This window comes from Ciconia boyciana, chromosome 2 (assembly GCF_034638445.1).
Source record: "Ciconia boyciana chromosome 2, ASM3463844v1, whole genome shotgun sequence".
Lineage (NCBI taxonomy): Eukaryota > Metazoa > Chordata > Aves > Ciconiiformes > Ciconiidae > Ciconia > Ciconia boyciana.
In genome coordinates this window covers 130,686,554-130,707,896 of record NC_132935.1, presented here as the reverse complement: position 1 = coordinate 130,707,896, position 21,343 = coordinate 130,686,554, and the positions used below count along the sequence as shown (strand labels likewise).

The window sequence follows — 21,343 nt, the reverse complement described above, 5'->3', positions numbered from 1 at the left end:
GTCAGGGCTTGTCAGATAAGAGAAAGGTGGCAGGTGATGAGGGGAGATGGATTTTCCTGGTTTAGGAAGCAAAGATAGGACAGAACAGAAAACAGACAGACGTAAAGGTCTGTCATTGTTCCACAGGTCAACACAGATGAGAAAAAAAAAATTAATTCCACTCCCCAGTTTGTATGTTGTTTTTTTCAGTCATGAAAGGATGACTAACCCCACACAACTGTCTTCCCAAAATACAGATACTGGAAGGTTTTTTTCTTCTTACCTCTGCAGTTTATTATCTTGTGTCAATTTGCCAAAAACAAACTAAATATGTGGGCTCTTCCTAACCACCTCTCTTCAGTTCTCACTTCTTATCCTAACCACCTGCATCTCTGCAGGCTTCTGAAAGAAACATTTACTTGGTCTTCAATTATAATTAATATTTTAAAATTACCCATGCAGAAAGATCAGTGTGAATTATTGTTCCTAATTATCGATATAACAAGTCTAATGAAATACAATGAATGCATAATAAATTCTAAATTATTACACCACGCAAGTTAAAAATACTTTCTAGAAAACTGTATACTCAATTCCATGCCATGGTTCTAGTCACACAACACCACTAGAGATTATAAACAAATACTAACAGCCTTCAATATTTATGCACACCTGCTACTACAGAACAAGCAATTGCAAAATTATGTGTTTGGGCTCAATCTTGAATTCATGAGGCACCAAGTATCTTTAGCAGCCACTGACACCATTGCAGGCAAAACTCCACTCCTTTCCAATATTAAAGGGTTGGGGTTTTGGGGGTGGAGCAAGGGGATTTGGTTTGCAAATGCAAATGCTGTGGCTTCCATGTAAGCAGGGTCAGGGAAGAGGCATTCCTTCGTTTCCAGAATACTGAGTGGCAGTAAGCAATCCTGTGGCTGGCACACTGCGCTGTTTGCAAGGACAGAGGGGGTCACTAGCTGTACACCCACCACGTTTCTGAGGTCAGTGGAATAATGTAGAATTAGGGTCATACTGCTACAGGAACTGCACTTTTTATTTAAAAAAAGAAAGAAAGGAAAAAGTGAGGTTGCCATTGAGGAAAAAAAAAAAGGCATCTATCAATTAACCCAGTATATCTCCACAACATTCATTAAGCTTATAAATTACTGTTCATTTTTATTATATTTGTTTCAATCTTTGACATGCATTTGAGGCCATACATACAGTTCAGGTATAGCAAGAGCAGATATAGAATTTCTTGCCCATCTCTGTCACAATGATTTCTAACTCAGAGATATGAATATTGCTACAGAACTAAAATTCATCAGGTAAAGCCTGTTCAAAGGCTTTTTTTTAAATTAAAACCCAACCACTTAATATTGAAATACAAGAATGCAACCAAAAATATTCACACAAGGTAACAGCAACAAATACCTTTTCCCCATCCTGGGCATCCAATTATTGCCTCATACCTGAACAAGCTCTTGATATTTAGCCTGGCTCTAGAAGCAGGTTGAGCAAGCCACTAAAACTCCCTGGCCTGTAACAATGTTCCAGATCATGGTGTCCAACACAGACTTCATCTCCCCACTGAATCTGGTCTAAAGAGAGCCCTGGGTAATTGTCCCAAGGTAACTGTCAGCAAAGCTGGGCTATTCGCTCTGTTCTGAAGAGAGGCTCTTCACACTCTCACAAAAAACTTGCCAGTGAGAAAGGGGTTATTCTGGATAGCTGAAACGAGAACAAGACATTAGGTACAGGTAGCTACCTTTCCGGATAGCTGCCCTAGGACAGAGACCAAAATCTGGAACCACTGTTAAGCATGGCTCCTGAAGAGAAAGCATGAGGACTGATACAGCTACAGTGTCGGCATTTCCCATCTATAAGAACATTTACATAGTTCAGGAGTATTTGGTCAATTTAAGAGATTTTCTGAGGTGTAAGGAGAATGTAATTATTACCAATGCTAGGACTGTGTGGAAAGGGTCCTACAGCACAGCTAGAAAGTCTCTCTGAAGTATAGCAAGTGCTTACACTGAGCCTGGGAAAAGGAAGACTACCTAGCGTAGTCCTGTGATATGAAAATGCATACAAAAAAACCCACATAGCATTACCTTCCTGCTCTCCCCAACCACACCACTACCTTGCCCCATGTCTTCTCCCAGGAGCATAAAGCACTTATAACTACAGTAGAGGACCACAGATCATCCTAGTTCCTCCCTGGAAGGCTGTGCAACTATAGGATTTCATTTTAAACACCTTTTAGCTGTTCTTTTCCCTCCAAATATCATAGTAGTTCTAAGCAATTTTTAGCGAATTTGTTACTGTCAATGAAGCTGTCAACTGCCTGGTGCACCCTGCCACATCCATGGTACTCCGCATTTGGATGAATAACCCCCAGCCTGAGAGTGCAAAGCAGCATGCTCCCGAGCCTCTTCTCCTTGCTGTGCTGTCACTGCTGTGGAGATTTTCCGCTCCCCTTCCACAAATCCATCTTTTTCACATTAGCATACTCATTAAGTGAGTCAGGAAGCTCTTGCAATATGGCCCAAACAAATTTACGGGGAAAAGCAGTTATTTGGGGTTTTCCTTAGAATTCCATTTATCTTTCCCCTCCCTCTACTCTACGCAAAAAAATCCGTTCAGATAATGAAGACCTGACGCGTCAGTAGGAAGGCTCTGCAGGCATCCCAAGAGCTTAACAGGATAAACAGGAAGAAAAGCTCCCTGGCCCCAAACTGAAATAGAGGCGAGTATATGAGTGGTTCACTGTTATTTTTTGCATCAAAACTGGCACCTTAACAACTCTCACATCACCCAGTTAACCAAGTACAACCATCAACGATGCCTGCAAGGTAGCAGACGCTCTTCTACTCAACAGTAAGTTAGAGAAGTTGCAACACTTCTCCAACAGATTGCTAGAAAAACATGTAAACTTCCAGGGTTTCCCTACAAGTTTGTCACCAAATTTACTTGGATCAATGTCAGTCCTTGATCTGAAGACAAAGGAAGCAAGGGTAGACCTCAGTAATTTGGTATGCAGCTTTCATCTGCAAGCAGGCAAGCATTTGAAGTCTACATGAAGCCTTTAAATTAATTTTGAGGTCACTCCCATAACACCAATATACACACACACTCTCTATGATGAAGATACACAGCAGGATTTCATCAAAATAAATGACTGAAATAATGATATAGTGTTGTTTTCTTCACTGAATGCCACTGTCATCTACCACATAAGGGGCTGCATTCACATTCATGTACCCATGCCAATCTCATATAGCAGTGAAATTGGATCTCTTGCATCTTAAATTTACTACCTCCCAGTTTCTGGGTTATGGCTCCGCTTGCTTCTATTGGGATAATTCCCAGAACCTAAGATGGTGACTACATTACACACTGCTGAAGAAGTAAGTGATACTTTACATCTATTTCTCCTTTCCACAGCATACTCAGATATTCAGCAGTTCTATTTTTATTCAGTTAATATTTACTGTCTGTCAAAATATATTAGGAAAAAAATTAATTTCCAGAAGGAACAGAAATGTTTGCAGCTTACTCAAGTCTGACAAAGTAGGCGGGGGGGGGGGGGGCAGAATCTCAGAAGTGTCCAAATATTTCCTAAATTTAAAAAAAAAAAAAAAAAATTGTCGGAGCAGTTTCAGCAATGCCAACATTTCAAAATGAAAGTGCTCAGCTTTTCACAAAAAACTCTTAATGAGATGGCCTCTATTAGCACACAGTGAAATCTTTCTTAAAATCAGAAGAAATGTTTCAAAATTCATCCACAATTAAATTCTAATCTTTTTGTCCATAGAGAACTGACCAGCTTGGCTTCAAAATCCCACTCAATTTTTTCCCTTAAACTGATAAATTTCTTCTTCTATGTCTACTCCATCCTTTGTAACACAAGATGGAACATTAAAAAGATATAACTAACACCTGTGTTTAAGTCAATTCATTCTATAATGAATTACAATATCTTAAATGAAACTGCACAGTAATAATGTACTCTACCCTGGGCACTCATAAGAGACACAAACAGCACCGCGGTGTCATCAGCATCTCTGGTGAAGAAATCCTTTCCCCTTGTTTATCACAGCACAAAGTTAAGAAGGAGCCTCCTAAGAATTCAGGGTGAAAAATACAAATACTAATAGCAAAGAAAAATCATTAAACCATACACTGGAATATTTCTTCTACTCTACATATCAGAGTATTGCTCCAGCCTCTCATAACTAAAGAAAAGTGTAATAAACCATATGTACTCCTCCAAAACATTTCCAAAAGCCTCAAGACAGAATTAGACACTGAGTAACAGGAATTGGTTGTTTAATTTTAATTGTGAAATTATTCACTGAGTCCCTTAAAACCCAGGACTCTTTTTTTTGTTAAACACAGCTGATTTGTCAAATCAATTCTCTAATTGCCACCGTTTCAAATTAACACTAAAATCTTTGTCTCTGCCTTTCTCAAAGTGTATATAGCTGCTATTTACTTAGATGTTTATCATCCAAATTTTGAATTACTGGTGCTTACTAGAGACAAATAAAATTAATCCTCAGTGAAACACAGCTTATTCAAGAAAAAGAATTATAAATAAAGGAAAAAAAAAAAAAGAGCACATTCAGGAGCAACATAAAGAGTACACTGGAAGCAGCTGGCCTCCAGTGCTTACTTCTTTTGCATTAAAGTATTCTGCAGCTTGACACAAACTATTTCTGATTACTTGTTTGTATTTGCATTGTATTATATAAGAGGAAGGAATGGTAGGTAAGATTGTCTCCAGATTGAACAGATATGTTTCTTCATCTTCTAGCATCACCTCTTCCTCAAATTATTTTTTTATTATACAATTCCTGGTCTTTTCACATTCCCCAAGAAATGATGAAGTGAAAAAAAGATAATTTGACTGGCAGCCACCTGATTATTTTACAATTCTCATAAGGACTGCAGGTTAGCTACAAAAACCATCCTCTCACACCCTGAAGAGTAGACATGGTAATCACTATAAATTTCCCCCCAAAGGTAAGTATGCCCTACACAAGTGAAGCATAACACTACTGCTACAAGTTACCTGACATTTCTTCAGTTTTTCATTTTCTGACTCGTATTTGTGTAGATCTGTTGGCATACAAGAGGAGCAATCTCTGCCAGTGGTAGGGACGCAGCCCTGCAACGGGCCTCACCCAAAGCCACTCAAGCCGGCAGAGGAAAAAGGAAAGATCTCTATTGGCTTTATGTGAGGCCTTCGATCTTAAAAAGGAAAAATCAGTTTGCAGCATGTTCACAGATGTTTGTTTTCAGCCCTTTCTTCCTAGAAAATATACCACTCAAGCTTTACGCCACTAAAACACTTTATGCCTTAGCCTTGATGTAGTTGGTAACCTCAGAACAAGAACAAATCTCATGTCAAAGAAGTATCAAAAATCATGTTTTAGCTAAAGTTTAAAGGCAATTCCATTTACCTCCATACAATTAATATATCCCAGAATTTGTTACAAATGTTGCACTTACAGTTTATCACAATTTAAATTCAAACCCAAAGAGCAAAGGAAACCAGACTTGGAACTGGAAAATAATCCAAAAACCTGCTCTGCCCAAGATTACAAATGGGGAAAAAAAAGTGCTGATTAGAACTGTTAGTCAAAAAAAGACTTTATTTGATAGAAAAGCCTTCCTGAAATAGAAGAGCCTTCCTCACTACACCAACTTGCAAAGCGAATAACCAACATCCTTGGAACATACCTCCTTCCACATCACTGTGAAATGCATTTTCAATAAATAACAAAAATTACGGCTGTAGAAGTACTGGGCAGAGGATGAACTTAAGATAAATGTAGCCATAAATGTAGAAAGTTGCTTTCCATGAACAATAATTAGTACTCCTACTGAGGTAAATACACATAATTGTTCATTTATTTTGCAAGGCCACACGTTCACATGCTTTACTGGCAACTAAGCATGGGTCCGTTCTCTGATTTCCAGACACTGAACCAAGCATCCCATATATCTAGTTGCCACATCACTCTCAGCATAAAAAGCCTTGGGTTAAGATCCACCACCTCTTCAAAACAGCCAGTCTCAACTCCAAATGTTAAATTACATGCTGAGCAAATGCTAAAAGAGAGCTACATGATGGTAACCACTTAAATCATGTTCACACTCTTCTGAACAGTTCAGCTTTAAGCAAACAAAATCTTTCATACAGACTTAAGTTTGCTAGGCCTTCCATAAATGCTGGTATGTAGCCCCTCATCCTCATCTTTAGCAACATAAAAGGGTTGCAACTTTTTATGCTTGTTTTACACAACATACTGTGGGCTCCAATATAGAAGCTGTCATCTATGTCATATTGCACTTTATGCAACATGCTGGCAGAAGTTTGGGCAATGCAGGAGAGGGGAGTGAAGCACACATTTTAGCAATACCCAATGCCATTTTTACATGTGCTCACAGCCAACTTGTAATTCAACACCTTTTACTATCAAAGTGAGGACACAGCACAACCATTATTAGCATTTCTGAGAAAATATTGAAAGGGCCAACTTCAAGCAAGCTGCATGCATTCAGCCAATGGATTATTAAACCACTCAAGCTCTTTGCTGTGGAATCTGCCCCCTTGACTGCCTAATATTAAATAAGAATTGAGGTCACTGAAGGTAGCAGATGTCAAAGTTACCACCAGACACTGAATTTCGGAAGCCTCTTTCCCCCCTCCACATGATCTGAACTCTCCAGATGGGTAGTATTTTATATGTAAGATTTTGGTCTGTCTTCTGCAACTATTCTTTTCTTGAAGAAGTTTTATTTTTCCTGTGAATCCTATCACTTAGGAAAGCAGGTGCCTCTGCTCCCACAGCAAGTACTGTTCTGTTGCAGGACCCATCCTAATATTTGGGAATCAGTCAACTTTGATGAGAAGCATCATAGCTCCCAGTTCTGACAGCAATACTGCACAAATACCTCACTGGAAGCTATCCAACACCAGGACTTCTTACAAAGTTATGATGAAATGTTCAGCGACAGTAGACCATCTTAGTTTGTGTAATTACTGTATAAGCAGATGGTCTTTTTTTTTTTTCTTTCAAATTCTTCTAGCAGTTTCAGTGCAATACAATTAACAAACTCTACTTCCACTAAGGTAAGAATGTCTTCAGATTTATCTTTTGTATCTCTTCCTATCCACTCTTCCATCTCTTTGGGCCCGCCACTGTACATGTTCAGACACTCATTTCATTCACATCCATTTCCTAAATGCTTGATGAGTCTCAGAGAAGCAGGACTGCTCAAATCAGCCATACAGCTACACAGGTGTGTACAGCATGTCAGTACTGATCATGAACCAAGTGAACACATAGTGGCTCATATAAGCAACAACCTCATTCTGCACATGTGATTAAAAATATTCTTCAACTATAAATACAAAGCAAAAATTAAAATAAATAAATTGATGTTGTCAAAATCTGATTAAGAGATTCAGTTTAAATATTGGCTCTTCAGCATCAGAGTAAACTTTGTATTAGCAACTAGCTTTAAGGAGGTACTCGGCCCCCCCACTCTCAAGGATGCAGTTCAACTACAGGTAGATTGAGGAAGAATCAAATCACAAGGGAGGGGCGGGGGGGGGGCAGGGGCAGAAGCCCTGAAAAAAACGCAGAAGCCAAAGTGTGTGACCCTCTGGACTTCTATAAACAGCTGAAAATGCCCCAGAAGATTACTTATACCAAGTTAAGACTTAAATGTAATTTCAGAAACACTCTGTGGAACCAGAGGTGCTGTTCCTAACATCACAGCTGAAGACACTTCCAGGACTGCAGAAATGCAATAAAATTTGCCACGTTGCCACAGCTGAATACTCAGCAGTTCAGGGTTGGGTTTTTTTTTTCCTCCTCTCTTGACAGTACTCTGGGCAATTGACTGGATTAAGTCCATTCCATTCTACAGTGTGAATCTGGCAAATAGCAGTAAATTAGGCCTTTTGCTCCCAGACTAGAGACATCAGAAAAGTCAACCAAACTACCTGCAAGGGATCAGAGCAGCCAAAGCCAAGAGGCAGGGAGACGGCCTAGCAAGGCAGACTAAAAGCCCCCCTTCTCAGCACCTGCAGAGAAGGTAACAGCACTTCAGGTTGCTTGGACAACGTGCTGGTAGAAAAAGCTCACAGAGAAGCATTTGCTAATCAGCAGTTTTAAATCAATGTCTGTTTTCAGCTGTGAGCCACAGAAAATGTGAATACACTGTTTGATAGTATTGCTACAGACTTAGAGAGTCCCTCCTGCAGAACCTGGTTTCATTGCAGAGGACACCAGTAGGGCCTTACAGAAGACCCCAGCACAGTGCTCCCGAGCTAGCCTAACTCTTCACAAGTCTTCAATACATAAATGCAAAACCCAGAAAGCAGCTGATGTGCTGATGGGCACACAGGACCACCTCAGAGTTGAATATTTCATCCAATGGGCACAACTCTCCCAGCTTATCTGCACTGACACTTTTTCAAGTAACTGGTAATTTATCAGGCAGCCACTAAGATGCAGGAGAAAAAAACCAAACCACTGTACACTGAATTATTTCATTACCATATGATTATTCATGAGTGTTATGAATAAGGAAAGCAACTACAGAATCCCTCAGAAACCAAATATATTCTGTCCCCAGAATGCCACAACAATGTTTCCTTATACTAAGTTGAGCTTTACTTGCAAGGTTGACCAAAAAGAGATCCCTTGATAAGTATTTGTTCCCACTTTTTCAGAGACACAACAGAACTCTGAAAATGGCCAAATTCTTACCAGCACTCCACTGATGATGTGAACGATTAACCCATCCCATGAAATGTGGCAGAGCAGCAGCATTGCAGCAGCCAGACCATCACGAGCCCATGCCATACACGCCTCCCCACAGAGCTGTTTGCAGCATCAAGTTTGTTAACTGCGCTGTAATACCGTCTGCCTAGCAATCACCCACTTCAGTTTAAACTAATAATGGAATGTAACTCAATCAAGTTTTCTTTATTCCCGCAACACACACAGAATGTCCAAAGCAACGTATTTTTATATGGCACATTACTCCTTGCTCTATATGCCAAAAACTACAGTGAATTTTTAAAGTAACAAATTCCAACGCACATTTCTAGACCTGTATGACAGCAAAAATTGGATGCTGTTTGCATCAGACTTACTGAGAAAGTAATTCCAACATAAGCTCCTATTCAGATGTTTACTCCTTTATTTCCCAGCTGCCTTCGGAAAGGTTAATCACCTTTTGGCTGAGTGCTTATCTGGTGAGTTTTCATAGATTCTCATCCTTCAGGCTGCGCCAGGAGCCCCTCACATGCACCAAAGTGTAAAGCTGAGCCTCCACATGAGATCTGAGATCCATACTCGGTGTCACTGGTGCAACTCCCTACTGATTTTTCCAGTGTTTGATATAGGTGAGTAACATAACATACCCGCATCTTGTATTCACAAGCTGGTCAAGTTTAACCTGCTGTCACACTGAGGTGAAACATTAAAGATGAAGCACGAGCAACCTTACGTCATTCTCCACCAGTTTGTACTCAACCAGCTGCATGTGAGACATTGTACGTGCAAAGTTTCAGTTGTGTCCTGCAAGTCTTGGCAAATGACACGCTCAATTAAATGTATGTGTGTGTTCAACCTGTAATACTTTAACTCTGAGATAAGAAAAAAGTAATGAATACAGGCTATAGAATTAAATATAGAGTTGTTAAGAAATTACAGTATTTCAGCATAATGTTCTCCTCTCTGCGGAGAAGCCTCAGAACTGCTGATGGCAGATTAAACAGCAACACACAGACCGCATGGGCTGGACTCTATCTTTTCTGACACACTGTGGGCTGTGGCACCTAGGGGCTGATAATCCACTTGAGGGACACACAAGATGACTTATGAACTTTCATTTTGGGAAACTGTTTCTCCTAAGCTTTTCTGGTGTAATGTGATGCACGGTGTAGGAAAAGCTAAGAATCTGAGATTCAAAAAAACCCCAACAATATCACAACAGTATGCTTGCACCACGTCAAGTCATAAATTACAGTTTTGCGGTATGTGGCTTTGTTACCTCATACTAGGCATCGTGATGATTATGAGAACCGCACCTTTCATCTCGTTGACCTATAACATTACAGTAACGTAACGTTACACTCGCAATTTAAGCTTCAGTGATTTTTTTCAGGTATTCAGGCCTGCCTATTAAAACTTAATAAACTGAAATGCACGCTAGCTTCATTGTTTTGTAGCAGCATGTTGTTTCCTCGTACTTCTAGTGAAACATGGGAGTCTCCAGTCCCTGGGTACTTAAAATTTCTGTGTTTTTTTCCTGACTTTAAAACTTGATCTGCTTCAAAGACTTTGCTCAATTTTGACAGTTTAAGCACTGTATTTTATTAGCAAAAAGAGAAAATGGAGAAGTTTCAGAGGGGAAGTAGCCTAGAAGCCAAGGCAGCACACCTGCCGAGGCCGCAGAGGGAAGGTGCGGGGCGGCGGCAGCCCAGCGGCAGTGCCATGCCTAGCCTTTGCTAGAAGCGGGGGCGGGCGGCGCGGTGCCGGCCGGCAGACCCTCCCGCCGGCACGCCCCAGGCCCGGCCGGGCGCGGGCAGGCCCGTCCCGCCGAAGGGGGGGAGAGGGAAACTTGGCGCCCGCGGCCGGCCGGGAGCCGCGCCGCCCCCTCCTCCCCTGGGCGCCGCCCGCGCTGCCGAGGGGCGGCCCCGGCGGCCCCTGCGCACGCTCCCGCCCGCCCGCCGCCCATGAGGCGCCCTCGCCGGGAAGGCACTGACGAGTCATCGCCCCGCCGCCCGCAGGCCCGGCGGCGTCCCCGCCCCCGCGCCCCTGGCGGGACGGGCGGCTGAGGGGAGAGGCGGCCGACCGGGGGGCGGCCGTTCCGCGGCGCGGGGGAGCCTACAGGTGATGATCCAGCGCGGCGCTGACCGGCCCGCCCTCCGCGGCCTGGCCTGGGCTCCGCGGCTAACGGCTGCGGGTCCCAGCGCGGCCGCCTCCGCCTCCCGGCCGGCCCCGGGGGCTGCACCGGCGGCGCGGGCCGCCGGCCCCGCCGCTGCCGCCGCCGGGCCCTCCCTCCACGCGCACCGCGCCGCCGGCCCCGGCCCCCCTCACGCCGTCCCTCCGCCGAGAGGCGCCTCCCGCGCTGCGGCGGCCGGTGCGGCCGGAGCCGCGACCCGTCCTCCCCCACCACACCTAGCAACAGCGCTGACAGGACGCAGTGGCGGCGGCGGCGGGAGGAGGAGGAGGAGGAGGAAGCGGAATGGCTGCCGCGGCGGCGGCGGCTCCCTCCCTCCCTCCCTCCCCGGAGCCCTGACAGCCAGAGCCGGGGCGGAAGCAGCAGGCGGCGTGCTGTGCCCGTCCTCCTCCCTCCTCCACCGCCTCCTCCGGGCTTCTGCGCTCCCTCCTGCCAATGCAAACTAACTCCCCCTCGCCAGGGCTGGCGGGCTGCACGCCTCCCCCGCACCCACCCATGCCGCCGCCGTGCGCCGTACGCCGCCTCCCCGAGGAGCCCTCCACGTCGCCCGCAAGACCCCTCGTGCCACTCCTCGCCCGCCGACCTCCCTCCGCCGGCGCCCGCCGCCGCGCCCCGGCTCCCACTGCACCTTGTGCCCCCCCACCCCGCACCCGCGCCGCGCTGCTGCCGCCGCCGCCGCACACGCGGCCCCCACGCCCCCCGCGCCCGCCGCCGCGGGGCGCCCCCGCCGCCCGCCCTGCCCTGCCCCGCCCCGGCCGCGGCCCCTGCCCCGGCCCCGGCCCCGCGGGGCACTCACCGATGTGGTTGTCCTCGATGTGCTCGATGAGCTCCGCCAGGGTTGGGAAGTGGAGCCCGCAGCCCCCGAACCTGCAGGCGTTGGAGAAGAAGGAGGCGGCGGCGATGCCTGTCATGGTGTTACATCGAGATCCCCCTGCGGTGCCTGCTCTGCCAGGGCCGGCGGCGGCAGGGCGGGGAGAGGCGGGGGCAGGGGGGAACGGGACGGAGGGAGAGAGATGGGGAGCGAGAGAGAGAGAGAGAGGGTGGGGGTGGGGAGGAGGAGGTGGCGGCGGCGGCGGCAGCAGCAGCGTCGGGAGCGGCGGAGGGGAGGGACGGGCTGGGTGGGGGGAGATGAGGCAGCCGCAGCTGGGAGGAGGGACCAGCGCGGCTCTGTAACAGCTGTGCTGCCCCGGCGGTGGCCGCCGGCAGCGGGAGGAGCAGGGCACCCGGGCCGCCCGCCGCCGCCGGGGGACACCCGCGCCTCCTCGCCGCGGGGGCGGCGGAAGCTGCCGTCCGGCACCGAGCGGGGGCGGGGAGGGGAGGAGGGCGCGCCCCGCCGCTAACTTTCCCCCTCAGCCTCTCGTAGGCGGCGGCGGGGCCGGGGGCTGCTGTAGCGGCCGGTGGGGCGAGGGGAGCTACTCCTGGGGTAGGTGCTGGGGCCGGGAAGGTGGCGCCCGCCCCGGGGGGCTCTCCCGGCCGCCGGGAGTTGGCTTGTAACGCAGCCGTCACCTCCACTGCATCGGGGGGAAACAACGAGCCCTCACGGAGGTCGCTAAACCGAGGGGCGGTCGCTCCTTCCCAGAGGGGAGCCGAGGCCGCCAAACCCAGCCCTTACCTGCCCGGCGACGAGCCGGAGGCCCGGGGCACCTGCACGCCCTACGGCCGGCCAGGCCTTGGGGGCAGCGGGGTCTCCCCGCTGCCAGGTGGGCTCCGGCCCCCCACGAGCAGCCGGTTACAGCCCGCGGGCCGGATCCTTCCCGCCTTCGCCCGGCGGCCACCAACATGCCCGCTTAGGCGGGGCAGGGGTGTGAGGCTGCGGCCCTGCGGGGAAAGTTAGCAGAAGTCGCACACACCTCGCTCCCAAACCCTGTTTTGACTTTTTGTCTCCAGAAAGCTATTCAGCAGAGAGGCTGACTGATTAATTGATTTTAATGAAGGTCTCCCTAGGCTCAAATTCGCAGACAGCTTTATTTAAAATTAAAAGGGGAAAAAAAAAAGAGAGAGATTACTTGTCAGGAAGGCTCTTTTTTTTTTTTCCCCCCACTTCTGTTTTATAATAATCTCTCTTTTTTCCATATTTATACGGTTCTACAATATTATTAATGATTTTGAGCAAAAGTGTGATGAAAAAAACCCTCAAAATCTGCATAAGGCTCTGTTAATTGTAGAGACATAAGTGATTCCACTGATCCCGCTGATGGGTAAGGGTCCCAGACTGTTCTTGTCTCTGTAAAATTAAGTGTGTGCATAAGAATAAGCAGAGCCCTTGCCTGCGTTATTAACTGTATTGCAGGTGGGGATGTTCCTAGCATTGCTGCAGGAGCCAAAGAATAGCAAAGCCTGAAAATGCAGTAGAATGGTTAGTGAATGGGAAGATGAGTATTTGCCCATTTGCTTAAAGCTTGAAAAATCCTGGGGCTAGTTCCGGGTGTCCTGTATATCAGAGAACCTATCATTCATGGTGACAAAACAAGCTTTATCGTGCAGGTTATTTTAGTCATTTTCTTATGCATTCACTTTAATATTTTTCTGATGTCTTGCCTTCATCCAACTGTATTTTTCTTGATGTATGAATCCACTCCATTTAGTTTATACTGAAGAAAACAAAGCAAGCACAAACCCTGCTTTCCAGAAAAATAGCATGTGAAGAAGCCTTCTCTTACTTCAACACATAGAGCTCGGGTTTGTAAACAGAGTTGGCATAGCCATGAGATGCTGAACCACAGAACTACAACAATATTGTAGATTTTACACTTTTAAAAAAATGGTAATGTGGACACATGGTAGTCCACAGTACGTTTTCAGGGTTGACTGTGGTCAACCTGTAGTCTAGAGGGTTGGGGAACTGCTGCTGTTAGGCATTTCATGAAAACAGGTAGTTCTTTTGAATAATACAGAGGGGTTTGGTATCACACATCTGACATTTGAGCCACCTGTTTCAAGCATAGCTACTTCACAGGTTACTCTTCTAATTTCTGTGCTGTCTTTCTGATGTTATCAAAGGAACTTGCACACTACGAGTTGACTCAGTGAAGGAGGAGTTGTTCGTGCTTAAGACCATGATCCTGGAAACTCATGCCACACAAACTGCTGTCATGAATAATGCTACAAAATCAGGTATGTGCAAGTGCCCGTGTGGATCAAGACATAAAGCAATAAATAGCGAGTGGGGAAGAGCAGTAAAATGGTAAGATAAGCATCTTCCCTAGTAAGTTGCAGTTTTGGAGACTAATTTGTACAGTCAAACACATAGGCCTTTTCCAACCTATAGTCGTTATGGTAAGCGTGAATCCTCAGCACTGTGAACAATATCAGGACTGTAGATTTCACATTTTTGTTTGTGTATGAGTAGGCATTCTCCGTGTCAAATGCTAGCATAATTCAAACAAATTTTCTAAGGCAGGAAATCAAGATTAACCAGAATGAGTATTAAATATAAGAATTTCATGTGGCTGAACTATCAAGGTCAACAGATGCATGATTTAGTCTATTTGTTATGAAACAAAACTGTGATGGACATTGGGTTGGTATCAATAACTTTTAATAGCTATTAACAAAGAACACTGGTCACCTACAAAGAAATCAAAGTAGTTTTGTAGCTGTCAAGTAATAAACATTCATGGTTAACCACCTGCTAGTAATAGACAATGTAATGATTGCTTTCTGATGTGTGAACTTGTTCAGTTAGCTGCAGGTCTCTTTTCATTTATTGTTTGCTAAATTCTCTGGATTTTTGAGACCTTTTGAGCCAGGGAGAGCACTTAACTCTTGCAGCCGTTGAGAAGAGCTGGAAACTTGGGAGTTATTCAGTATCCCATAGGGTAAGGATTCAGGTCAGTATCTGTTGATGAAATGTACTCCTCCTACTCTGTAGGGCCTGGTTTTGTAGATATTCAGCTTTAATGGCTTCACTAGAAGTTAGGATAGTTAAACCACTTTATATTTTTTCCCCTATGATTTAAGCACTTGGAACAGTCACACTGGGTTGTTTTTTTTCTTCCATAGAGTCAGGAGGGTTTTCTTCCCAGCATAGTTAAGGGCTTTCTGCCCCTGGTTTCAGTGTCAGGGCAAGGGACCAAGCTCATGACAGACAGGCATGAACAAACCCAGTGAAGAATGCCCTGAACTTAACTCTTTTTATCTCTGATTCACTGTTGTCGTATTACCATCTGTGTATTACAGACAAAATACATTATGTCCTGATAATAAGTAGTGTTTGTAGAAAAAACATGCACTCTTCCCCATGTATGTGTTGTTCTTTCCTCAAGTATCTGAGAGACAGAGTAGTTTTATCAAACTTCTTATCAGTAGTTTAACCGATCCAGTATATTTTAAAGTTCTTTATTATAAACGATCATTTTCTTATTGACGCTTTACTAGAATAGAGAACTAGGGTATCCTTATGACAAAGTGGCAAACGAAGAGAAAGTGCCCCTGTTATTTGGTTCTGTGGGAGAAATAAATAGAAATTGGACCCAAGTGATTTGTCAAGCCAGGGCTAAGTGCTGAGTAGATCCATTTCAGAGGTGATAATAGCTATCTTAAAGGATACTTCAAATAAATGGAGCTGTGAAAAAGCTCAAATGGCTGGTAGGCCCTGTTTTATTTGGTTTTGAAGAAGTTATTTTTAAGGCCCTTAAGACCCTTAATTTAACAATCATTTCAGTTTAGGTAGACTCTTAGGCACAACTGAGAGCAGGACTGCATGTGAGAAGAAGGATGTGCTGCTATTCAGACCTCCATACAAGGCTGAGGGCCGATTAGCAGAGTAGCTTCTAGATCATCTGATAATCTGCTTATAAATGCATACGTTAGGACTGCATCTTTTCTCCACTAACTTCATATCTTTGTGCCTCATTTTAAGTCCATTTTGATAAAGTAAGGAACATGTTTAGAGTAATTTTAGTTAATTTCTTCCTTAAACTGATGGTTCATGGTCTTGGATCCCTTATCTCCTTAGATGGTCTGGCTCTTAGACCTTTTTCAATGACTTTTGATTGCTGGTCTTGCTAATAACCAATTTTTACTAATAACTTAGTAGTTATATTGTGGTAATTAACTGCTGTAACTCCTGGGCCTTATCTGAGGATAGATTGCTACTAGCTACTCATACTGTTTTGGATTCCCAAAACCTGATTATTCTGTCCTAATGCTCTCTGGAATGCTAGTGGTCTGAATTTAAAAAACCTGGTAGTTGCTGCCCTTGGTACTTTGAAGGTGATAAGACTTTTATTGAAGATATCACCCCTCTGTCAAATAGCAAGGAAAACCTAATACTTCATTCACAGTCTTATTTAAAGCATAGTTTAAGTACTAGTTTTCATCTGCATTTATAATAGTTGAATGTTACCGAGAAGATTATAATAACTCTTGCACGAGGACGCGAATCTGTGAAACTTTTAAAAATTACAGTCTTGCTACAGTTCTGATTTTTGCACTGTTGAAGTCATACTTGAAAATATCTACTTATGTTTGTTCTAAAAAATAATAAACCAAGGATAACTGGATATTACAAAGAAATGGTTGGCAACACCTTCCCCTAAAAAAATTACTGATTCATTTTTCAATAACAATTTTAATAATTTTATTTCTGTTTGCCTCTGCATACTGGCCATATAAGAAATGTCTCACAATTTGGGAAGATTTCGTAACAGAGACGTATCACTGCTGCAAAATCATTATACAAGTAAAACATATTTATGCAGTTTGTGTCACGAGAATCCTATTTTTAATTTATACTGCTGAATTAGTTTTCTCTTGGCAGTGCACTGTGTAGCTTCAGGGTGCAGTGGAAAAACAAAATGTTAAGCTGGGAAAGCACTGTATTCCCCACTAGTTCCAGATGCCCCAAAACAATAGATAGAAATCCTGCTTAGTTGAACTTTCTGAGAGTCTTCCACGTTTTCAGAAGGACAAAACTTCAGATAAACAGGAGATCAAAGCTGCCTCTGTATTTCCAGTTACCTGTAACCTGCAAAAAAGTAGTTCTCTTGTCTTGTTTTGACTACTTCGGGAAGTTTGGAGCTAACATGATGTTATAGCATAAACCACTGTTACAGTGTTAGTCTGCCTTGGAATTATAAAATGCAAGCTATTTCAGTGGTCTCTTGTAAGAACCTGCAATTACATAGGTATCGAATAACCTACTGTATTCTTACTATGGGTTATAGTGGAATACTTTACTAAAACCTTTTATGTTTTTTTCCTCAGACAATCTGAGGTAATTAACCTACACTTTTTTTTAATAACTTGCTAGAAAAATAACACAATTTTGTAAGTTTATCTAAATGAAAGGTGAATTTGTTCTTTAATAAAGGTTAATAGTATAGAGTGAAACTTTCAGTTTAATAGCTTTTACAGCATCTCAAAAATGCCAAAGTGTATCATTCTGAAATTTTTGCCTTTTCCACTTTTGCTTCCTAAATTGAGGACCCAACTTGTAACAGGATTTCATGGTATCTACTGACATAATTTATGAAGTCAATTGAAAAAAGACAAATTAATTCCAAAATGTATTGAGATTATAGTATCATTTTCACAAAAATAAATCCTAAATTAGAAAAAGCACTTCCTAGTTTTCTTTGTTTGGAATAGAAGTGTCATTACAACTGACAGAATGTCAAACTCTCTTATGCTCTGACTCTGAAGATCATTTTGGATGCGATAGTTACAGGATGATATAAACCAATCCTAATGCAGCTCTAACTTACATCAGTGATCTGGAGTGCAAAGACATGGGACACAAGTCCCATCATGGTTTACTGCCATCTCACATTTTCCTTCCTATTCTATCATTCCTCTGTCCCAAATCAAAATTTACCTAGGAAAATCCAGGTCCTTCGTTTCTGGATCTCCCAGTCACAGGGAGCTGTGTATTTTAGAGCCTGCAAATTCAGAACAGACTCTCTTCTGTTTAGCCTGAGAATTTCCCATTTAAAAATTTCTTCATTGAGCCAAGAATACTGGCAACAGGGAGAATTCTGCACTGAGGCATAGATGCCAGCAAAAACCCACTTGCTAAATCGTACGTAGGGTCAGAGAATCCCCAGTGTTCAAGCAGGCTATTACATTGGGAATTCTTCCTGTTCTTAAAAGAGATGACTTTCTCACATTCTTAAGTTAGGTTAGGGAGAAGGCTTTGGCATAAAGTTAACTTACAGCACTAGGGATGGTTTGCAATCCCTAAGAAAAGGAAATCGGGTAACTTTGTTAACAGGAGGCTTGGTAATCATTGACTGTGGAGCCTGATATCACTGGAAAGGAGATCCACAGTTCAGAATAAGACCTGTTTTTAAATGAAAGAAACCCCCATCTTAGTAAATATTTCAAATGATCTTCTGTGGTGAACGAACTGTCAGAAGCTCAGCTGCAAGAATATTGCAAATCACTTGCAATCACCACTGAGGGTGGTTTGTCAAATAAACATGTATTTCTTGTGACAGCTTAAATCGGAAATACAAATAACATGCCTGTTATCATCCCATGGATCATGAGGACTGAATATGGCCACTACAATTCTGAACAAAAGAACAGAAGAACATCAACTAGTGAAAATTTATGTAGTTCTCCAGTAGCAGCTGAGGACCTATGAAGACACTGCCCTCCACTGAGCAGATTGCTACATATGGTTTACTTGGAATCACCTGTTCAAATCCACAAATACATTGCATCACTGGAAGTAGATATTGAACAGGAATAAAAGAAGCAAAATCTCTGGAATACTAAAATGGAATATTAAAATGGTGCCGTGCAAAAAATCCAAAATGAGGAAACTTGCAGGTGAATAGTACAGTAGTAAAAAAAAATAAAAAGGAATGGGGAGAAAATATGTGAACAGTCATCTGAGAGAAACATGGGAAAGGACAGATGATCAAGAATGGAGATCTAACACTTCTACAAAGATAGTATTTGCTGTCTGCCATCCTAAGCAAGGGATGCAACTCTGTATCATGGAAAATAAGAATGCCTGCTGAAGAAAAGTGGCAAGATGACCCAAAGGCTCCCTTGTTTCCTTCAGAGGAATGCATAGTTGTGAAGGCTTCAAGCATTCTTCTGATACCTTTCAATGTGTATTACATCATAAATCTTATGTTAAAAAAAAAAAGGCATGTTTCCACAAGATTTATCCTTTTCCTCATCTGCATAACAATGTATAAGGGTTGGAAGCTGTGAGATACATAATTACTTGAAACCTCCATTCATTTCGGGTATATTCTGACTTGTGTATACCAAGTGACTTCAGTATGATTTGAGGTATTCAGTGCTTTGCAGAATTTCATCTGTAAACAGCTGCAGAAGCTCCTGCTTTACATAAACAAAAAACTACTCATCATCATCTCAGAAAGTCATGGGTCTGCTTTATAAACAAACAAACAAAAATGCCTATGCATAATGCAGTATTTGGAAACAAACTTGGACATTACTTACTCTTCAGAACATGTCCTGATTTAGTTACCTCGTCTGAAACAAAAGAAGCTAACATGCTTCTACTTTAGATGCCAGGAACTCCTAGTGAGGGAAGGTGTGAAATAAAAGAGGATAGATTTGTGGTCTTTTAATAAGGTATTATAAAGCACTGCTAGAATGCTAAAGTGTCTTACTTCTTATTTCCAACTTTTATATCTGCATCCTGCAAATTCACCATATTTCAACCTAAACAAATTACTGACTGTCCAACAACAACTTTTTCAAACTACAGTATGTAAAAGAAAAAACAATGCTCCATGGGCATAGAGGTACTTAATCTTACAGAAGGAAAAGAAAAGGCGTATCCTAAGCCCTACTTATTTTCAGTTTCTTTCTTACAAAACTCTTAATGGAAATATATCTTTGTAATAGTGTCCATGTATATCTACAGAAAACAATCCCAATGTCTTAAGTTATTTTTCCCCCGCTTCTGTGTCTTTATATTGTAACTAGACCATGGCCAACCCCACAAAAGTATCAAAGGACATAGTGAAACAAGAATCCTTAACCCTGCTTTTCTCCTGTACATGGGCCAAACAGAACAGATATTATTTGCAAGAGCTCACTCACTTCCTTTTGCTCTTGTTTGGAGTTCAGATTACTTGTGCTTAATTCGTTCTCTGTACCAATCCATCTTCCAGCATATAATTTGAACACTCAAAATTGTACCAGAAAAAAGACTTAGGGAGCTTAATAAACAAAAAACTTGCTTAGCTTTTCTCTGAAAGAGGTTCACCAATGCATACATGTGATGATTTTTTTGTTCTACATCTATTTTTAATACTTCATTTTGTATAGTTTTGGGGTATACAGATGCTTGAATCTATCGAAGAGTGGAATTAGAGGCTTCTTATGTGTTTAACAGATGTGATTCCTTGTGATGATAGTAAAAATGTACTCAGAAGCATTGGCAGGTTCACACTTTGCCTTCAACTGGTTTGTGTGGCATGTTTCCAGCTTAGCTGTAGCTTGAGAAACTGCATGTTCACTTTGTGTTGTCTTGGAAGTACACACAAATATTTTCTCTTAAATTTTAAACCTGACGTGATTCTTTGATGTACAAACATAGAAAAAAATATAATTTAATGAAAAACTCTTAGTATGTAACAATATTTTCTTTCTATCTCCTTATTGGATTAGTAGTCAGATGTTGCTGGTTGACCTTTTTTGGTAATTGGTTTGTCCTTTGAGCATTGTCACAATGATTTTTATATGGATAGAAGAATAATTAAATCTTTAAACTTAATGTATTATGTAGATTAGAAGGACTCTTTCAGCTGAGGTAAACAATCATAGATCCATAAAAGTTGTTGGAGCTTTCATTTGGGGTAGGATTTCAGAGAAAAGAGTAGATCAGACTATGCGGTGTGGAACTCTGGCCGTACCCTCCACACCACAGGTTTTCCACCACTGATTTAGGCCCTGATCATAGAAAGCAGATGGATTTCTTTCCCCCATCCCTTAACTAACCTCAGCTGAAGTTGGAGAGGTTCCACACCTACATGGGTTTACAGGCAGTTCACAGCTGCTTTGCAGAATTCATGTTTTCTGAGTACAGTTCTTCCGTCTGATCTGCAGTGTCAAACTAACAAGATTGGCAGTGGGGAATTTATGATTCACTTTGTTTTGGTTTTGTTCTGATTTTCTTCTGTTTCTGCTGTCTGGGAAAGCAGGAGCCAAATACTTTTTCCTCCTTCCTCTGGGACGTTGGTTTGTTTGATAAAGATGTTAAAAGGACTATTAGTACTCAGACAATATCCTCGATTCTGCAGTGGCTGTCTTGTGCACCTTTGATGTTACAGAACAGCGATGATGGTTGCTCAACCTGACTTTTGAGAGCATGACTTCCTTGGTGAAGGGACAGTGATGAGCCCTGAGAAGGGTCTGCATACCATATTCCCCCACC

The 21,343-nt window shown here is 43.0% G+C and overlaps 1 protein-coding gene and 1 long non-coding RNA gene across 3 annotated transcripts in view; one reads left to right on the top strand and one right to left on the bottom strand.

The window, feature by feature from the left end:
- JAZF1 (JAZF zinc finger 1) overlaps positions 1–12,254 on the bottom strand; it is a 201,325-nt gene extending 189,071 nt beyond the window's left edge. Inside the window, exon 1 of one of the 2 annotated variants that reach the window (XM_072854067.1) lies at positions 11,771–12,254. In XM_072854067.1, coding sequence (XP_072710168.1) covers positions 11,771–11,885 — 115 coding nt within the window. In that variant the 5' untranslated portion in view covers positions 11,886–12,254. The remainder of the gene's footprint in view (positions 1–11,770) is intronic. The other variant, XM_072854066.1, reaches the window with a different exon arrangement.
- LOC140648287 (uncharacterized) lies at positions 10,749–20,401 on the top strand. The gene is made up of 3 exons (XR_012041163.1): positions 10,749–10,904; positions 13,975–14,088; positions 18,414–20,401. It is a non-coding gene; the product is annotated as an uncharacterized lncRNA (long non-coding RNA).
- The last annotated feature ends 942 nt before the right edge of the window (positions 20,402–21,343 follow it).